We start from the raw sequence: 21,698 nt of genomic DNA on the forward strand, positions 1-21,698 counted from the left end.
ACACACACACACACACACAGTAATTTGAAAGAAGAAACGTGAAGACTAGGTACTGTTTTCTCGAGGGTGGAAGTGAGGAGGGGAAATTTTCACCTACAAAGAAAGTATGCCTTTAAGCTTAAGGGCTTGAATATAATCACAGTTGATAAAGCATCTTAGTTATACATAGTTATATATATATATATTTAGCTTTTAAAATTTTAAGTTTGTATTTAGTTTTTAAAATTTAAATTAAAAAGTTATTATTGAAGTTTAACTGACATGCAATTATTTGTTTCAGGTTACAACATATTGATTAGACATTCTATACATTACTCAGCACTCACCACAAGAAGTGTAATCACCATCTGTCACTACATAATATTATTGACTAGACTCCCTATGCTGTACTTTTCATCTCCATGACTTGTTTTATCTATCAGTTTGTACCTCCTAATCCCCATTTATCGCTCTTGCCCATTCCCCACCTACATCCTCTCCGACAAGTGGCAGTTTGTTCTCTGTACTTAAGAGTTGGTTTGTTCACTTGTTTTTTTAGATTCCACATATAAGTGAAATTATATGGTATTTGTCTTATTTCACTTGGCATAATGCCTTCTAGGTCCGTTCATGTTTTTGCAGATGGCAAGATGCCATGTTTTTATGGCCGAATAATATTCCACCGTATACACACACTGCATCTTTATCCGTTCATCTATGGATGGACACTTGGCTGCTTCTATGTCTTCGCTGTTGCGAATAACGCTGCAGTAGACACAGAGGTACATGTACCTTTCTGAATTAGTGTTTTCATTTTCTTTGCGGAAGTACCCAGTAGTGGAATTATTGGATCATATGGTATTTCTATTTTGTTTTTTGAGCAACTGTTTTCCACAGTGGCTGCACCATTTTGCACTCCCATCAACAGCACACGAGGGTTCCTTTTTCTCTACATCCTCGCCAACACTTGTTGTTTCTTGTGTTTCTAATTTTAGCCATTCTGACTGGTATGAGGGGATATCTCATTGTGGTTTGATTTCCATTTCCCTGATGATTGGTGATACTGAGCATCTTTTCATGTGTCTGCTGGCCATCTGTATGCCTTCTTTGGGAAAAAAGGTCTATTCAGGTCCTCTGCCCATTTTTAAATCAGATTTTTGTGTGTGTGTGTTGAGTTGTATTAGTTCTTTATAGATTTTAGATATTAACCCCTTATCGGATATATCACTTGCAAGTATCTCCTTCCATTTAGTAGGTTTCTTTTGCTGTGCAAAAGCTTTTTATTTTGGTGTAGTCCCACGAATTTTTTTTGCTTTTGTTTCTCTTGCCTGCAGAGAAACACCCAAAAATATTTTGCATAGAGTGATATCCAAGAGATTACTGCCTATGTTTTCTTCTAGGAGTTTTATGATTTCAGGTCAGGTCTCACATTTAAGTTTTTAATCCATCTTGAGTTTATTTTTGTGTATAGTATAAGAAAGTGATCCAGTTTCATTCTTTTGTGTGTTGCTGTCCAGTTTTCCCAACACCATTTGTTGAAGGCTGTCTTTCCCTCACTGCATATTCTCGTCTTCTTTGTCGAATATTAACTGACCTTGTGGGTTTGGGCTTACTTGTGGTCTCAATCCTATACTATTGATCTCTGTGTTTATTTCTGTCCTGTTTTGATTACCACAACTTTGAAGTATATCTTGAAATCTTAGATTGTGATACTTCCAGCTTTGTTCTTCTTTTTCAAGATTGCTTTGGCTATTCAGGGGTCTTTGTGGTTCCATACAAGTTTTAGGATTATCTGTTCTAGCTCTGTGAAAAATGTTTTGGTATCTTGAAAAGGATGGCATTAAATCTGTAGACTGTTTTGGGTAGTATGAACATTTTAACAACACTGGTTCTTCTAATCCATGTGCATGGAATATTTTACCATTTAATTGTGTCATCTTCAACTTCTTTCACCAGTGTTTTATAGTTTTCAGAGTATAGGCATTTCAACTCCTTGGTTAAGTTTATGCCTAGGTCTTTTATTTTATTTGGTATAAGTGTAAATGGGATGGTTTTCTTAGTATCTCTTTCTGCTACTTCATTATTATTGTATTGAGATGCAATGGATTTCTGTATATTAATTTTGTATCCTGTGACATTAATGAATTCATCAATCAGTTCTAGTAGTTTTTTGGTGCAGTCTTTGGGGTTTTCTACATATATAGTATAATGTCATCTACAAATAGTGAAAATTTGACTTCTTCTTTGCCAATTTGGATGCTTTTTATTTCTTTTTCCTGTCTGATTGTTGTGGCCACAACTTCCAGCACTACATTGAGAGTGGACATCCTTGTCTTGTTCCTGATCTCAGAGGAAAAGCCCTCAATCTTTCACCACTGGGTATAATATTAGCTGTGGGTTTTTCATGTGTGGACTTTATTGTGTTGAGGTATGTTCCCTCTAAACCTGCTTTGTGGAAAGTTTTTTTTTTTTTTATCATGAATGAATGTTGTACTTTGATCATATGGTTTTTATCCTTTTACTTGTTAATGTGATGTATCACATTTTTATATATCCCATTAGAATTTGTTGTGCATTTAGGTATGCAAACCAATAACTATACACACACACACACACACACACACACGAATAAATCTGTGTCTATAAGAACTAAATGGACCTTTTTAAAAAAGATTTTATTTATTTAAGGGATGCCTGGGTTTCTCAGTCGGTTAAGTGTCTGCCTTCAGCTCAGGTCATGATCCTGGGCTCCTGGGATCGAGTCCCACATCGGGCTCCTTGTTCAGGAGGGAGCCTGCTTTTCCTTCTGCCTGCCGCTTTCTCTCTCTGACAAATGAATAAGTAAAATCTTTTAAAAAAAAGATTTTATTTATCTGAGAGACAAGCATGCATGTGTGTGTGCACATGAGTGAGGGGAGAAGCAGAGGGGGAGGGAACGGGAGAGGGAGAGAATCCCAAACAGACTCTGCACTGAGCACGGAGCCTGTCATGGGACTCAATCTTGATCCTGAGGTCATGACCTGAGCAGAAATCAAAAGTTGGACACTCAACCAAGTGAGCCACCCAGGCGCCCCCTAAATGGATCTTTAATATGATTTTTCAAAAAAGAATTTATTTATTTATTTGACAGAGAGAGAGAGAGCACAAGTAGTCAGAGCGGCAGGCAGAGGGAGAGGGAGAAGCAGGCTCCCCACTGAGCAGGAAGCCTGACGTGGGGCTTGATCCCAGGACCCCGGGATCATGACCTGAGCTAAAGGCAGCTGCTTAACTGACTGAGCCACCCAGGCGCCCCTTTAATATGATTTTTATTGTACATATTATTCCATTAGATTGTCCCATAATATATTTAACCAATATAAGGTTGGCCATTTAGGCAGTTTCTGATTTTTTCCACCACAAAATAGGACTCTAATGATTATGGCATCAGTAAATACCTAATGGAATACTTAAGCATAATTACTAACTCATCACAGCTTTTGGAGATAGTCCAAACCCTTTTAATAAAAATCTTACAAAGATACACACAGTGAAGTCAGTGAGTACATGGTAAAAGTAAAAAAAAAAAAAAAAAAAAAAAAAAATCCTAAGAATCTTACCTTGAATTTTCTTGAAAACTCTGGAATTCATAAACTTTAGAAATCTGTCAGCATAAAAGCTTGGTCGATGAACTGAAACAGTATCCTGAAAATACAAATCAGGTGTCACAGGTTTACCTCTCAGATCATTTCAAGCTAGAAGAAAGATCTATGCAATTGGTTCTCTGTTAGCCAATGTCCTGAACCAGAAGGCGTGGATGTTGACAGCCCTGTGACCCGTGGTGCCCAGAAGTGAGGCTGGGGAAGCAGGCATAAGACAATATGGCAAAGAATCTAGATATTCATGATGAAAGAGAGTACGAAGAGGGGCCTGAGAGAGCGAGCCAAAGGACGCTGCTTTATAAAGCAAAATAGCTAATTCTCATTCCATTGTGTGCCATGTGGGGCTTTTAAATTCTTTTTTTACATACAGGCAACCAGTGTTTCAAGTGTCATCTAAAATGAAGGATTTCGCTTTTGGTCGGGGACAAAAATTGGGGACATAAGCAAGCAAAACAACTCTAATATAAGAGTGACATCTAGGTTAAAACAAATAGTGTGGTTTTGTCTTGTAGTAATCAGGTGCACGGACACTGGGAAGATTCCTTGGGGACAAGGCTGACTGACGACCTCTGTTATGCTGAATTATCTACTAATTAGATAGAATTGAACTGAATTGAATTGTTAACTCAATTCTCTCGTGCTTGGCAGGAGTCTTCAGGACTGAAGGGGCATTTTATTACAATCCAGGAAAGGAGATGGATGAAGAAGCTAATTCTCCATGTTTATTCAGTAACCACGTATTTACCATCCAAGATATACATTTCTAGAAATAGTAAATGTTCTGTTTTCATTCTAAGTTTGTGGATTCTAATAAAAAAAAGCTCTGAAAATTTAAGTTTAGATGGTATAAAGCATCTGCTCTGGGTTTGGAATTAAAAACCCACATTGGACCAGAGGTCTGGAGCCCTGGTTCTGATGTTAGTTCTAACTTTAATAAGCTGTGTGATATAGGAAGAAGGCAGTGTCTTGGTGCCTCCATTTTTTTTTTTTCATCTGTAAAACAGGGTGTTACGGGAGGCATAAGGTAATTCCATAATCAACATGTTATGAAGGACACAGTATAGAGAAAGCCTCTTTGACCAAGGCATATTGGTCCTCTAGACCATCAGGGATGCTGGAGATGTGGGAATTTCCGGCTGGTTTGACATGTAGCTCCTGTATGAAATGGACACATACAATAAGCACAGTAACTTAGAAATATCTTAAGGTGTAAGATGATTAAGACTCAGACCTTGCCTTCCAAGAGAAGTTGGACGGTGTTTCTCTTTGGTATGAAGAAACATTGTTTAATTATGAGGTACATTTGCAAACAAACAAAAATGAATCTTATTTACTGCTTACAGTTCCACAAATATATGATCAGTACAGAGATGCTCTTAAAAAAAAAAAAAAACACCAAAAATGGAAGATGTGTTTTAAGTAGACAAAGGTAGGGGCCTCTTAGCAGCATCTGACCAGTTGAGAACTAGGTCATTCACATCAGAAATCTTAGTCTGGTAACAGGGAATTAACCCTGTCTCAGAAAACAGAGGGGAAATGTGTCTATTGTCTTCCTTCTATGGTGAAGGCATTAGGCAGTCTCCACTTTTGTCAGGAAGAAAAAAAAAAATGAACCCACCATCTTGGCCTTTAAATAGAAGGAATCTTTGATCTGAAATAATAAGCCTATATTTAATTCTTAGAAAGAAACCTGTGACCCTTTTGTTTACAAGTGCATTCTGATGAAGCCCATTCCTTAGCCTGTGGACAAAATGCAGATCTTTCAGGTTGAAAGGTTATTACCAGTCTTCCACAGAACTGAGGAAGTGGGTGTTCTTTCCAATAAAGGAAAAGAATAACATCTATAATTTATCTTCTTTCAAAGAAAAGCATCTGCTCACATCTTTAAAAAAATGTGCGAGCAAATCTTTGATATATTCTTTGGAAGTGTCACTTCGGGTTATTAACTGAGGGAGGCTGAGGCTAGTAAATATTCTGTCAGCAGCAAAAAGTTCAAATCTAACACCCAGAGAGGAACATGCATGTGTCTATGTGTGGTGAGAGAGAGCGGGGGGGGGGGGGGGGGGGGGGGGGGGGGGGGGCTGCTGCTTGATAATTGATTGTTTTCTTCTGTTATGCAATTCTGAGTTCAACAGACATCTTCATGCCAGTCAGTCTTCGTCATGTATACATACGTAACAACTTGTAAGTTTTCACTTACGTCTTTATTGTGTTGGAACACTCAAGGGCATTATTTTATTTAATCCCTATATCAGCCCTATGAGGCAGGTACTAGGTGCTATTACCATGTCTCTGGTACAGATGGGAAACCAGGTCAAGAGAGGCCAAATCACAAGCAATGCGTCTAGATCACATGGTTAGTAAAGTGGTGAACGCAGGGTTCAAATCCAGGGCCACCAAAGTCAGGTTCAGACCACTCCACAGCTTGGTCTTGTGGGAACCTCATTTCAACTGTACTGATTTTGCCGCTGCCTATGCAAAGAGTCTCCCCCTTTTGCTCAGCATCCTCTCCTTTCGTAAGTGGGTCCTTCAGATTTCACACAGAAATAAGACATTTTCTCTGTTGACACGACTTCTTAGACACACCCTGAAGTCTGAGAAATCAGAAAAAATATATAGTCTAACAAGGAACATGATAAACACATACCCCATCATAGACGAGAGCTTTCCAGGAATGTTCTAGCTTCTTCATTAACCTAAACATAAACAGACAGAAAAAAAGGAGAATGTAAAATCATCCCCATCTGGTGGATTTTCAGTACCTTTTGTTGATTTATTTTGAAATAATGAAAGGCTACTTCCCCAAATTTCTTACCTATATGATTGCAGAATGTCAATAATGCCCATAAATAAAAGTAGTTTCTCTCCCTTATGGCTTTTAGCTGGAATGCCTCCCATTCTGTTGAGAGAGCAAGAGAGAAAATATTTTACAACATATTATAATGGGAAGTTAAAAATCACTTCTAATAAATAGACTGTAAACAAAAACGGACAACTTTAAGAATTCTGGACTCGCTTGCCCTCTTTTTTTTTTTTTTTTTTTGGTTCGGGTAAAGTCTTCCTGGGAATCCTGAATGCTGACCTTCCCACACAGGAGAATGAAACTCTAGCTGTCAACTCAGGACAGCCTGATGGCAAGAGTCCAAACAAACAATTATTCCTATTTTAAAACCATGAGCACGAATTTTTAAAGTATTTTGAAATACCGCCTTTTAAAAATGCAACACTTTTACATATTTGCTGTGAGATGTAAAATATTTAAAAGAACCCATTCCTAGGATGCAAGGGACGCCTGTTAGCATCTGGCACACCTTTCCAGTGTCAGTGTGGGTGTACATGTATTTATTAGTCCGCCAGAGCAATGATTATCATGCTTTATAACCTGAGTTTTTCATTTGCTAAATGATATACACTTGCTTGTACTCAATGCTAATGTGTTTTTTAATGGCTGTGTAGTAGTTCACTACACTGATCGATATAGAATACTTTGTTTAATTGATTACTGGGCATTTAGATAGACTTATAAGCAAGGATTTTTTTAAAAGTTTGATATGTATGGATTTCCTGTATAAAAGTGAAATATGCCTGTGATTTAGTCATTGTTGGAGACAATGTTGGAGACTCCTAGATCTCCAACACTAGTTGGAGATCTCCAATCACTAGTGGCCAAAATGATGCCTTCCGTTCAGTCTCCTGTACAGCTGGTAAACACACGTGACAGTCAGCCATTTCAGTAACTCTCTTTGGTTGCAATTGTTCCTGTTAGTCAATATGTACTTAATATGTGCAAAGTAATCCTGCAGTTATGAGCACATCTGGCTGAGGCAAGAGACCACATCGGCCAGGGTAGAGGATCTAGAATAAGAGAATCCTCTTATGCAGATGAGAAGGTCTGAATTATGAATGTAATTCCTATCATGTGTTTGCTTAAATACAAGTTTATTCAAATTCAAAGTATATTCTCCCTATTGTGGTAGACGTTTTGAATATGGAGCCAAAGGGCTTAAAAACATTTTCAGCCATTGTTCAGAAATGGAGCCATTTGAAAAAAGAAACCACATGGGATAAAGAATGGTAATAACTCGAAGAATTGTCATGCACCTAGTTACCCGGAGATGAACAGAAATGAAGACTGCTCAATCCATGTTAGCACCAGGTAGGAATCCGTTCTCAAAGAGCCACCATGAAGGGAACGTGATTTCATTTAATTACCCGTCTCTGTGGGCTGCCACAACCAGGAGGGGGGGGCAGGTGGGTGGGCACACTTACGTGTCCAGGTTCTCTGTGATGATGCCATCTCCAGATTTCCCCGGACCCTGGATGGACTCCATCGCTGTGGAGTAGAGGACCTTCTGCATCCCAGATCTCTTAGCATCAGGCACATTTTGTGAGTTCTCCTCTTCTTTCTCTTTGAGGGAATGGTCCAGGATGTGGATTCCCAGCAAAAGGCTATAGTCCATGATTTTGAAGCTTTCCAGCACCTGAGTAAGAAAAAGAACCAGGAGGCCGGTCAACTGAAGTGGCTCCTAAGTCTCATCTGCAGAGAATCAGAAAGCTCTAGATACGCAGATGCACAGCTCCTGCGTCCCTTCCAGGGGATGGCTGATAGAGGAAAAATCAAAATAAAAACACTTGAGGTTATTATTAGGTCATATTCAAAAAGGATTATCACAATGGCTCCAAGATGGTATTTTTTTATGCAAATCTAAAGCAAGCACAGCTTTTCCTAACCCTCCATGAATGCTTCACTCATGACATTTATTGAACACTTCCCACATGCCAGGTTCTAAGTAGGTCACTCAGATCCAAACTTCATAACTCTTTGAGCTAGGTACTATTATTGTTTCTATTTTACAGATGAACAAATCGAGACAGAAGGAGATAAAGTAATCTGTTCAATATCACACCGTTTATAAGTGGCACTGTCGGGATATGAACCCTGGGCAGTCAACTCCAGTGGCCATAGTCTTAAACACTAGAGCACATGGTCTCTATATGCATGTATCCTCCTCAGCATGAGGACTCAGCTGGAATGTGTTTTTGTCTGGATTCTGTTCTCCAAATCTTAACCTCGCTGGAGTTCTGTGGTCTCCTTTGGAAAGCTGGTCTTTCACAGTTGCCATTAGGTTCCCAGTAGAAGTGTTTTTAAAAATTAGGATCTCAACAAACAACAGGACTTCATGCTTAGTTACCCACTCAGCAAACAGTGGGGAAGAGAAGAATTAAGAGTAGCTGGATGCAGGGCGCCTGGGTGGCTCAGTCGTTAAGCGTCTGCCTTCGGCTCAGGTCATGATCCCAGGGTCCTGGGATCGGGCCCTGCATCGGGCTCCCTGCTCAGCGGGAAGCCTGCTTCTCCCTCTCCCACTCCCCCTGCTTGTGTTCCCTCTCTGGCTGTGTCTCTGTCAAAGAAATAAAAAATCAAATCTTAAAAAAAAAAAAAAAAAAAAAAAAGAGTAGCTGGATACATACAGCCAGACAAAGAAAGGGAGAGATGCTCTGACAGGAAAATGGCGGGAGATAAGGTCAAGGGAAGAGGCATTCAGCATGGCTTCCCAGTGTAGGTGGGGCTTCTTCCATGGAGGAAGAGTATTCAGGAGGGTATGAAAATGGGGCATTCTCCTCTATGATAAAGTTCTTCTCCTCGTGGGTTGTATATGATTCTCCTCTCCAATAGGTTTTTTAATGCCTGGCATTTCTCACACAAAGCTGCTCAGGTTATCAAAACAGCCCAGAAATTAAGACAAGCCTGCATGGCAGAACAGTTGTCTCTGAATCAACACAATAATCTGTCACCATGCCCCAGTTAGGAAACGTCTTTTCGGAGCAGAGTCTATGGATAATTCTTTACCCAGAGACTGAATACCCAGAATTCCATAGGCTTTTCTCATTATTCCTCGCCCTAACTGCTTATTTATTTAAAAATTTTTTTAAATTTAAATTCAATTTGGTTAATACATAGTGTATTATTAGCTTCAGGGGAGCCCAACTGCTTTCTGACCAGACATTTATGACACAGATGCAGCAAACAGGCGTTGGACCCGAGGATTCACATAACTGTGGCTGCCACTTGATGGATACCCTCTGAAAGGGGGTTTTGTGAACTACGACGTAGGTGGCCTTCCAGAAATATGGTCATCCCTGGGTCTCATGCATCTTTGCCATCAATGAGGAAAAATTAAAGGGGGCTGCACGTGAGTATCAATTATTCATCTCTCAGTTTACTCAATTAAGTACTTTGAGAAAGGAGGTAGGCAAGAGCTGAGAGTAGAGTCTTATCATTTAGGAGGTTCAGGCCATGGCACTTTCTAAGCCAAGAGAGTGGCCTGAGGGCCATGTGGACCAAGCTTCCCTAACCTAAGAAGTGGAGCCAAGACTGAAGGAAGAGGGAAGGGTGTCAGGAAGTTTCCCACCACTGACCCAACGACTCGGCGTCAGACCCACTGGCCGGTTCTCCAGGGAGGTTTATCAGCACCTTTCTCACCCCCCGTACAACAGCATGGAACCATGTAAGAAACCAAGCCAGCTTTGCATCAGGGTTGCCAAGGACCCAACCTCTTAAAGAGAAACACCAACAGACACTGAACGCTTTTCTTCGCACAAAAACAAGAGTGGAAGGACCTTGGCCTTTGTACCTGTCAACCATACTGAAAGGCTTGGGAATAGCGCCCTCTCAGACGGCGTCATAATCCTGCAGCGGGATCACCACCTGCAGATGCCAGTTTTCCGACTCACATGTATCAGAGCTCGTGTGTCCCTTCTTAGAGAGACTCTGCGGTAGGGACATAAAGCATAAAGAGCATGGACTCTGTGACCTAGGCGGGTTACATCACCTCCCTATGCCTGTTTCCTTCTCTGTAGAATGCCGACAATAATCTTACACACTGCAGAGTTGTAAAAATTCAACATGGAAATGCAGATAAAGTGCCTGGAAAAATTCTCGGTACAGGGAAAATGCTCAATTAACTGCTAGCTACCTTCATCCTAATTATAAGTCATAGTGACTCATGGCTCACACTCGGGTGAGAGGCTACAGAAGTTGTCTTGATGTAAACACCCTTGAAGGTACACTTCCGACAACAAAAATGCACAAAAAGCCCACAAAAATACGACCGCATTTTGGGCCAGCTTACCAGCGCCCTTCTGGGCCTTTTTAAAAGTTCTGAGTTGAGTGTTCAACAGGAAATGGTTAGCTGGCCACACCACAGTTCTGGTCAATGGGCTATAAAATGATGGCCTCAGCATCCATCTGGGCGAACAGTCCCGTTTTCAATGAGCAAAAATCACAGCCTCATGCCCTGCACAGCCCAGACTACCCACTGGTAAATGTCCCCACAAAGCAGTATACTGGCTTCAAAAGCAAATTCTAATCAGATTCTGTGACAACGTTGTGAATGTTCCTACCAGGCATCCAGGGTGGTTTAAAGCGTGGTGTGGGGAAAACAAAGGTCCTCCTGGGAACACATCACACTTCTTTCTTTCTCCTCTGCAAAGCATCTAGAAGTGAGTTCTGCTTGTTAAAAAGCTTTCTTTATGAAATATTTTTCCTTATCTTTTCAATGCAAGATTCAAACTGAACTGTCTGGTTTGTACTTACAGCCTCTTCTTCTGCCTAAGGACAGGCCAAAGGGAACAGGTGCATTTTATAAGTGATACAAAGTCAGGCTGGGGTCCAATTTTAGCTCCTGGTGCTTTAAGTGACCAAATATTTGTCCTGGCTTATTTAAAAAACAAAACAAAACAAAACAAAAACAAGCCTCAAGAGAGAATTCACTACGAAAAAAAAAAAAAGAGAATTCACTACGAAAAAGCTACACCTAAATTTTTTAAAAGAGAATCATTTTCTCTGTACTCTCAAACTGGATCAGCAGAGTCCCTGAAGGATACTGAATTGTCTTTAGGAGGCCAGGCCCCTACTTTCGGAGTGAAAAGCTTAAAAATGATAAATTCTATTCCCACTCTGTGGGAAGTTGACCATGATAGTTCGGTTTTGGGTTAGGTAAAGTCACCATCTACAAAAAAAAAAAAAAGTTAAGGAAGAAAAAGAGAAATATACAGGCATATATTTTAAGTCAAATTCAAAAACTTCCGTAACGAAAAATTCTGGGAACAGATTTTAGTCACGTGCGCTGCAGATCTGCATCAATTAGGAACAAAATAGTTATTCATATTCTCCCGGTTCCTTAATTAAAGGAATCAAATATATCTGCCAAAATCTTAGCATGTGTGAGTCTTGAGAGCGTGCAACATTCTGCAACATGACAGACAGCCATCAGTCAAGTCTGTCATTCAGGTGCGAAAACATTTTTTTTTTTCTAGAATGTTTGCCTGACCTGGCAGGTGCTGGTAGATTCCATAGCTGTGTGTTTGCTATGCAAAACGGTATTTCTTGTCACAGCCAGATTTCTTCCCCTTCTCTCTCAAGGACTATTTTAAGACAATAATAATACTGGAAGATAGTGTAAAAAAGTCAATGTCGGAGCAGTTGGTACAATATCCTGAGGACGTGATCAAAACTCTCTGTTCCTGAAGAAAGCATCTTCTTCAAGTTCTTATCGTTAGTGCTATGTCAGGAAGGCTCTTATTCACAGAGTTTCTACAGACCTGGTGACCCAATGTGGGCAATGTCCTAACTCAGAATGACAGGCACTGCTGTCCCCTCTCCATGGCTGGAGGTCATCAAGAGTGCCTGCCCCTTTTCTGCCTCGGTGCCCACATTCACTGCACGCTGCTTTCTGTCCCCCTGCTAGAAGGGGGAGCAGCTGTGCGGTGGTTGAGGCTCTAGGCTCTGGGTCCAGCTAGTCTGGTTTGACTCATGGCTTCCCCATGGGTCCCTGGGCAAAGTACAGAGCTGTTCTGGGCCTTGTTGCCCCACCTGGAAAAGAGAGAAAATGGGAACCCTGAGCTTACAGGGTTATTGTGCAGAATGAGTTACTCCACATCAAGTCTTAGGACAGTAACTGGGATACACAGCACCCAATCAATGTGAGCTACTATTGTTGCTGTTCTTCCGCCCCCTGTTGGCTCATCCCTGCCGACCATGCCCCCTGGAAGCCCTGCTTGCCCTCAGCCCTTGTTCCCTGCCTTCCTGTATGTCTTTGCCTCCCTTTCCTTTGGTGAACATCTTTGTTCTCTCTTAACGTTTTACCCTCTCTACTTGTCAGCACTGACATTCATTTACTCTTTTTGTTGGAGGGAAAAACTGAGCCTCTAGTCTGTCCCAGGCACCATGGAAGTAAAACAGTCAAAAAGACCATCCTCAAAATTACACAAGCCTCAATTACAGATTGGAATAAGGCCTGGAAAGAGAAAGTCAGGGTGCTGCAGAGACACCTCACACAAGGGGTACCTATTTTTGACTGAGGAGTATTTCAATAGTCCAGATAAGAGACGGTACTTGAGGTTCCACACAAATTTTAGTATTATTTGTTCTGCTTTGTGACTGGAATAGCCAAAGCCATCTTGAAGAAGAAGAACAAAGCTGGAGGTATCATAATTCCAGATTTCAAGATCTACTACAAAGGTATGGTAATCAAAACAGGATGGGACTGGCACAAAAACAGACCAATGGAATACAACAGAGAGCCCAGAAATAAACCCACATCTATATGGTTAATGCATCTATGACAAAAGCAGCAAGAATTTTCAAATGGGGGAAAAGACAGTCTCTTCAACAAATGGTGCTAGGAAAACTGGAGCGCTACATGCAAAAGAATGAAACTGGACCACTTTCTCAGACCATCCGCAAAAATAAATTCAATATGGATTAAAGACCTAGAGGTGAGAGTGGAAACCATAAAAATCCTAAAGAGAGCATAGGTAGTAATCTCTCTGACATCAGCCATAGCAACACTCTTCTAGATATGTCTCCTAAGGCAAAGGAAACAAAAGCAAGGTTCAACTACTGGGACTACAACAAAACAAAAGGCTTTTGCAAAGTGAGGGGAACCATCAACAAAACAAAAAGGCAACCTACTGAATGGGAGAAGATGTTTGCAAATGACATATCCAGTAAGGAGTTAATATCCAAAACATATAAACTTACACAACTCAACACCAGAAAACAAAGTTCTAACTAAAAAATGGCCAGAGGACCCGAATAGATCAGTTTTTCAAAGAAGACATACAGATGGCCAACAGACACATGAAAAAATGCTCAACATCACTCATCATCAGGGAAATCCTGAGTATGGCATGATGTTTAAACTTGTCTAATCACTAGGTCGTACGCCTGAAACTAATTTAACATTATGTGTCAACTACTCTCAAATGAAAAATTAAAAAAAAAAAAAAGATGACACTTGAATGTGGATGGCAGCAGGGGAGTTCAAGGGAGAAGTGGAAAAAATCTGAGCATCTCTTAGCGGGTAGATTCCAGCTATCATCTCTCTAGAGACAATTCCCCAAATCTTTTCTTTAGGTCAAACTCACTCCTAAGCTCCAGGCCTGTGTATTTCCAATGGGCTTCTGGACATTCCTAAACTTCTACGTAACCGTCTTGCTATAACCCTAAACTCTTATTTTCCCCCAAAGCAGGTTCCTTTCCCTCCCTTCTCTCTTTTATTTGAAATCAGTCTGATGCGGATTTCAGACTCCCTGACTCCTTTTCCTTCCATTAAGCGGCTCAATCCTGCAGCTTCTATAATTGGAACATTCCTTTGTGCTAATGCTTTGATTTCAACTTCTCTTTCTCTCACCTCCTCATCGATCTCCAGCCCCCTGGCTTGACCAGTTCATGTCACGCCCCTAGCTCAAAGCCTTCAGTCCCTCACCGTTGCGCAGGTGATACCGAAGGTCCTTGTTACTGCGGCCCCGGCCAACATCTGCCTGCTATTTAACATCTGTCTAGAGACCTCTTCCAGGCTGCTCAAGCTAGAATCACTTAGTTACCCACAGATAGGCCCCAAAAGTGTTGCTCATGCTTTCAAATCTTCCTGGTTTTTCAGAGCCTGTCTCATCTCTTACCTTCATGAAAACTAGACTCATAATCTCCACAAAATGTTGAGAACACATCTCCCCTCTGAAAACTGAAGCACATTATCAGCATCCCTCTATGGAATAAAACTTGGGTTGTATCTTTATTTTTCCTGTCATACACACCAGACTGTTCTGCTCACCAAAGACTTGTTTTGCTTTGTGTTCCCTGCTGTGCACTCTGATCATAGCAGAAATGCGTATTTTTTATATTGCTGTCCATGTGAGCAAGAAAATGAAAACCAAAATACTCAGCACAGAACATAGAGCCCTACGGCTTCTATCTCAAATATAAGAACTCGATACTGCATTTCAAGATCATAATGCTTGTGAAAAATCTTCAGCGCTGAATGTATTTACTGTGATTACATGCTCTATGTTGTCAGAAGAACAAAGTTAATAGTGTTTTCAAACCTACCCACACCAGAGGTATTTTAAAAAACCGTGTCCAGGGCAAAAATCAAGCTGTTATTTACAGAGACTTTATATTTACTGATTAGCAGGCATACACCTAAATGGCAGATACGAGGCAAGCTTATTTTGCCATAAACTAGGCTGAGCTTAGAGTCTAGTAAAAATATCACTTGAAGGAGTCACCTTCAAGGACTATTAAACCATCCAGGAGCACTTGGCCTTGGCTCTAAGACGGATGCTCTGTTCTGAAACACAGCTCAGGGACTGCTTAGCTTTCTTGCCCTCTGTCTCTCCACATTTCCAATCTGTAAGGGATGTGAAGTTAAGCTGGTATGAGATTGAGAAAGGATAATCATTGGTTGAGTCCAAAAGACCTTCTGAAAAACAGCCACATTTAAAAACTGGCACCCAGCACCAAAATACACTAGGAGTGGCAAAGACAACACAACTCAAGTAACATGGACGTGATACCTTACACAAAATGGAGAAGGATTGGGATTCTAGGAGGAAAAGAGATGCTTTATTAATCAGATCTTAGGCAAGCAAGGTTTCTAATTACTTTCCATGTCACAGGGGTTCTTATGGAAATTAGTCCATTCAATAAATATTTTCTTGAACACTTACTATGTGCCAGGCACTCTCTTGTTTAGAACCCTTTGAGCATTCCGGCTACCATATGACAGAACCAGAATAGCACCATTTTACAACCCCTAAGGAATGAACAGGTCTAGTCAGTGGTCATCAACAGCTGCTAGCATCACAGAAGAAAGGCACTCTGACATTATGTGCCTCCTGATGGCAGGAAACAACTCTAAAAATAAAGTCAAACCTAAATTTGACCAAACCTTTAGACCCAACAACCAATCTACAGGGAAAACAGGGGAGAGATGCACACGTTAAAAAAAACTGTGGGGATGTCATCAGCAAAATCTGGTCTATGGGATAAACAAACCAATTTCCTCAAAACAAATATTCTCACAAAGAACAAATAAGTGACCGACTGGGGGGAAGGAGGTGGTACTTAACACATAGACCTTATTTAAATCCTAATCCAAACTAACCAAATTGTTTCTGAAACAATTAGACATTTGAACGCTGACCAGTAAGAATTAAATTTTGTAAAGGTATGATAATGCAATTATACTTGTTTTTTTAAAGGAGTCTTTACATGGATGGAACTGGAGGGGATTATGCTAAGTGAAGTAAGTGAAGCAGAGAAACACAATTATCATATGGTTTCCCTCATATGTGGAACATAAGCAATAGCACGGAGGACCACGGGGGAAGGGAGGGAAAACTGAAGGGGGGGAAATCAGAGAGGGAGATGAACCAGGAGAGACTATGGACCCCGGGATACAAACTGAGGGTTTCAGAGGGGAGGGGGATGCAGGGATGGGGTAACCGGGTGATGGGTACTAGGGAGGGCACGTGTGGTGAGCACTGGGTGTTATACACAACTAATGAATCATTGAACACTACATCAAAAACTAATGATGTACTATACAGTGGCTAACCGAACATAATAAAAAAAATAATGTATATAAAAATAAAAAAAAAAGGAGTTTTTAGTTTTTAGGGATTCTTTTTTTTTTTTTTAAGACTTTTTTAAAAAAAGACTTCGTTTATTTGACAGAGAGAGACACAGCGAGAGAGGGAACACAAGTAGGGGGAGCGGGAGCGCGAGCAGCAGGCCCCCCGCTGAACAGGGAGCCCAATGCGGGGCTTGATCCCAGGACCCTGGGATCCATGACCTGAGCCGAAGGCAGACGCTTAGTGACTGAGCCACCCAGACACCCCTAGTTTTTAGGGATTCTTAATGTTTGAGGAAAACAATGTGATACCCAGAATGTATGCTTCAAATTCTATGGGGGTGAGGGCTCGGGGAAGAAACAAGATTGGCCATGAGTTGAAAATTCCTGAAACTGGGTACAGCTACATGGGGATTCTTCTATGATGTTCTGTCTACTTCTGGGTATATTGGAACTTTTCAAAAATAACGTTTAATATACTGAGGTGCTTAGATGAAATGCACTTATATGCTGTTTAGAGGTAACTTACTACTATCTCTGCTGGTGGGCAGGCTAGAGATGGCAAGGTAAAGATGAAAATGGATTATTTGGGATCTTAGCTAAAGTGGTTAAAGCAGGAAACTTGCTATGTTTGATCCTTATCTCCTTGATCTTTCACTGATGGAAGATCTGAAGAATAATCAAATCAACAAAATGTGGCACTGACAGGAAGATGTATCAAAGTCCCTGAGTAATTTTACAGCTGGCCTATAGTCTAGTCCTTGAATAAAGAATAAAATGATAGGCAAAAACATTTGTGTTAATTCAACAATACAAGCCAATTCAATCCTGAGGCTTTAATGCAGGTAGACATTCCTGGACACATTGGTTTAGGGTAAAATGAATCCAAGGGTCTGTCTTTCCACCCAAAGTAGGCTCTTTGGAGTATATATAGCTCCCAAATTACTTGTATGTACAAGTCAGTTAAAGCTGAATACTGCCTTTTAAATTTAATTTAATTTCCTCAATAAAGCTCGGAGTGTTCCTTGCTAATATAATAAAGAGAAAAAAATAGGCTGTGACAAGCCATACAATTTTGGCTGGTAAAGCAGACGGAAATAAATATTCAATTCTTAGCCTGTTTATAGCAATCATGTTTTTTCACTGTGTCTAATGCAGTGATTTAGAATTTGGGGCTGTGCTGGATTGACCCGTACTATTGCTTTTTGTGCTCAACTTGAAAAGTTTGCAGTAATCAAAGTATACCTTAGAGGCATTGAAAGAGCCATCTACCATTTTAAAAGATTATATATGACTATACATATATAATCATATACATAGATCAGCTTCTATATTTGGTGAGTTTTTTTTTTCTCTTTATACTTTGTTTCTAGAAATAAAGATGTCTTAATAAATTATTCTGTAAACACATTTAAAAGAAATGTATTAAAACTGCCAAGTCCTTCTGATTATAGATTTTTCTGGGGGCTGGTGAGCTGCTTGGTGAGACTTGCGGGCCGTGCTTAGCACACGTTTCCACAGCCACTCCAATGAATGAGGGGAAATTCCTGGATCCTCATCCTTAGCCACTAGTCTTCCCCCTCTCGGGGTAGAGGAAAATGTACCCCTTTATCCCTCTCCGCTCATTCTAATGGACAAAGAGAGAAAGAAAAATGGGGGGAGTATCTGTCTGCCATAAATAAGCACTTGATGGTTTGGATTTAACTGTAAACTCTAAGCTTCTTAAAGGTAAGGGCTGTAGTCTATTCATTTTGTGTGTGTGTGTGTGTACCTCCCACAGACTTCGCACAGAGCCTTATGGAGAGCAAGAATTCAAAACTATTTGCTGAAAGACATAAAATTAATTCGGTAGGAAGGTGAGGCGGGATTTGTCAAATGAGATTCCTGAAGCCAGAGAAATCAGCCAATCTATGCTCTGAGATGATACAAGGTTCCACGGGGCAGGAAGAGAGAGTCTTGGGTCTGGGAGACTGACCACTGGCCGTCAGAAACATAGCCTGACCACTGGCCGTCAGAAACATAGCTTAAAATAGCAAGTGCATCCTTAAAGGGTGAGTCTTGAGAAGTGATAGAAAACCCTGGAAGTGATAGAAATTCTTTGGAGTCTTGAGGTGCTATAATTTATTTTGAAAATAACAGTATGTACATGGTCAAAATTAAAGACAGTACCAAAGGGTGGCTCAATGCCACATCCCACGGAGCATGAGGGTGACGATTTCAGAGAGAAATAGAACACAATAAGTTAAGGAACCCCGGGGCAATATTCTTGTCTCCGTGCGTCAACAAGTGATGGAAACCCTAACATCTCCCATGGTGTTTGCCCCAAAAGATGGCGTGATAAGGGCGCCTGGGTGGCTCAGTCGTTAAGCGTCTGCCTTCGGCTCAGGTCATGATCCCAGGGTCCTGGGATCGAGTCCCACATCGGGCTCCCTGCTCTGCGGGAAGCCTGCTTCTCCCTCTCCCACTCCCCCTGCTTGTGTTCCTGCTCTCGCTGTCTCTCTCTCTGTCAAATAAATAAATAAAATCTTTAAAAAAAAAAAAAAAGATGGCGTGATAAAAGAGGGACAGTTTACACCAGCCGATGAGAGAGAGTTCAGCTGAATAAGAATATTTAAATTGAGAGGTGACCAAACTAGAAGGGACGGAAGTACTATTAATGTGTAAGCTGACATTGGGGGAGGTGGATTCCAGTGAGCAAGAGTAGTGGAAAATTAAGAAACTCTATTTCCCCTGCACCTCTGAGTGTAGACAAGGAAAATCAGCAACCCGGAATCACTGCTTTCACTGTTCCTTGAAAATCAGGTTGTTGCTATTTTTTGCCCCTGACATCGCTAATAATCTAGAAAGAAGTTGGGTAGCTCTTTCAGAAAGAGGACTACCTGAGGGTGTCTCATCTCCGCCTCCTGAGGATGTACGTCATTGTCTGAAGCCAGATTAGCAGGTGCTTGAGAACTCAGCCAGCGTGGTGCTGGCATCTAGCATGGCGTGTTTCTGGAACCGCTGGAGCTGGCTGAATGCGGACAAAGGGGCAAAGTTTACAAATGAGGACTTCGTATGGAGAAACGAAGGGAGGAAGTGAACAAGACACGGAGGACTCCAGGCAGGCTCACGCTCAGGGGGGACAAGGATACTGTACATAAGCGTCAGGTTTTAACTTGCCTAAGTCACTAACAGCTACGGACAACTGACACATCCAGAGGACAGCTTGCCCCTTTCTTGTAGAAAAGTGCACAGATATATTTTTTTTTAAAGATTTTATTTATTCATGAGAGAGAGAGAGAGAGAACGAGCAGGGGGAGTGGCAGGCAGAGGGAGAAGCAGGTTCCCCGCTGAGCAGGGAGCCCGATGTGGGACTCGATCCCAGGACCCTGAGCTCATGACCTGAGCCAAAGGCAGACGCTTAACTGACTGAGCCACCCAGGCATCTCCAGATGTGTCTTTTTTTTTTTTTAAGTTGAAATTTAATACATAAATTCATTAATAACAGATTGTTCTTGGCCATCTCACTCATGGGGGAAGGAGAAATTCCCCCGTGGAGATGTGCTACTTCACCGTACAGAAGTGCCAAGCTTCCAGGGAGAGAAAGTGAGGATAGAAGAGTTACACTTGACTGATCAAAGCACCACATTTAAAAACGTCTTTGAAGGAAGAACACTGGTGACATCAAAGGAACATTCCCTTGCACGGGAAGGGACCTGATAGAAAGTGTTGACTGATACTGACAGGAGCTAACGCCTCTCAGAAGCCAGTATATGCGGATCTTTTGGGAAGACCTAGAACTAGTATGTGGCCCGGCCCAAGAAGTCCCTTGCCTTTCACAAGGCAGTCACCCAGGCCCCTTTCCTGTAGCAGCGTGGGTACTCGGCACTGGATGTCAAATGAATAACATAAAGCCCTGTTCAAATCAAACCGATTTTCCCCTTGAGAAGTGTTTCCAGTTGCTGGAGTTGCAAGCTTCTGGGAGGAAGACAAGATCTTGCTTGACAGGTGCACAGCAAGCTGGGTAACAAGCCACAGGATTGTTCTGAACCATTTCCCAAACTTTGTAACGTTTTCCCAGACCCAGGAAGCTCTCTAAGACTCCTTCGATCTCTGCAACTCAGTCTGTCACCAGATTCCAGAAGTTTCTCCTAAGCTATGGAGCCTCAACTCCATTTGATAAGCTACTAGGGTTTGCCGCCCTTTTGTCTCCTTTGGTTTGGGTGTTGACACCCCTGCTCTATTTCACAAGGCCATCCATGTGACTGACTGACGCTGGCATCCACAACCGGATCCACACTGGCCAACCTCAAAGACTTTCCAGAGCCATCTTCAAAGGCAGAGTTGCCACCGTCATGCCCGCCTGAGGCCACTTCCCCTTCCTGCTACAGCTCCTCTCTCTGGTTTCCCAGGACTCCCAGTGGGGAGGAGGATATAGCCTGTGGGGACATTTCCTTCCTTCTCCTGCCTCCCCGCGGGTATTTTGTAAGTCGTTCCACTTGGAAACCTACATAGATCTTACCTCTAGATTTCTGGTCAACTACAGAATCAAAGACGGGCTGGTTCCTTTCCCCCCGAAGCAGAAAACCCTAATACATTAGAAATATCATCGTTCTACTTCATAAGCCCAAGGCCTTCAGCTCCCATTAAGTTCAATTACTGTATATTTCTATTTCTGTGTGATAAGTTACTTCAAATGAAAGCTGGTTAGACACGGAACCACCACCACCACTCCTCAGGGAATATTTGAGTTGTCTAATTTTAGGTGATCTTTCAGGAGGAAAAGGAAAAGGAGTTTCCTTAGGGCCAAGGAAGATACTTTCAGCCTCCTGCTACCATTCTTTCTGTAGAAATTTTCCTAACGCTCCATTTGGTTTGGAGTGAGGGTTAAAAGAAATACCGGCTTGATAATCCTGTCATTTCTGCGGCTGATGAGAATTTTCGAAAGGGGCTCACACAGGAGCTGACGAGCACATCTAGAGCCCTATCTCCCTTTCCACAACATGTGAAAAACAATCTTTGACAAACAGTCAACTCCACCGTGCCCATCACATTTCTCAGAAATAAGTTTTGCTTTTAAGTTGATAGGATTTCACGCACACACAGATTAGTCACAGTTGAAAAGTGTTAATGGGCTTGTTTATACTTTCCAACAAACTTTTAAAATTGAATGTTTGGGTTGCTAATT

General features: G+C 41.4%; 1 protein-coding gene across 6 annotated transcripts in view; it reads right to left on the reverse strand.

Moving 5' to 3' along the window:
- The window catches only part of PIP5K1B (phosphatidylinositol-4-phosphate 5-kinase type 1 beta), a 297,076-nt gene that overhangs the window by 78,281 nt on the left and 197,097 nt on the right, over nt 1-21,698 (reverse strand). For all 6 annotated transcript variants that reach the window (XM_073878110.1, XM_025891469.2, XM_025891473.2 and 3 more), the window contains 4 exons: nt 7,887-8,098; nt 6,433-6,516; nt 6,265-6,313; nt 3,576-3,660 (listed from right to left, as the gene is read on the reverse strand). In XM_073878110.1, the coding sequence (XP_073734211.1) occupies nt 3,576-3,660; nt 6,265-6,313; nt 6,433-6,516; nt 7,887-8,098 (430 nt within the window). The remainder of the gene's footprint in view (nt 1-3,575; nt 3,661-6,264; nt 6,314-6,432; nt 6,517-7,886; nt 8,099-21,698) is intronic.

Source organism: Callorhinus ursinus, unplaced genomic scaffold (assembly GCF_003265705.2).
Source record: "Callorhinus ursinus isolate GAN/ISIS: 27379988/994484 unplaced genomic scaffold, GSC_fseal_2.0 scaffold28, whole genome shotgun sequence".
NCBI classification, from domain to species: Eukaryota; Metazoa; Chordata; class Mammalia; order Carnivora; family Otariidae; genus Callorhinus; species Callorhinus ursinus.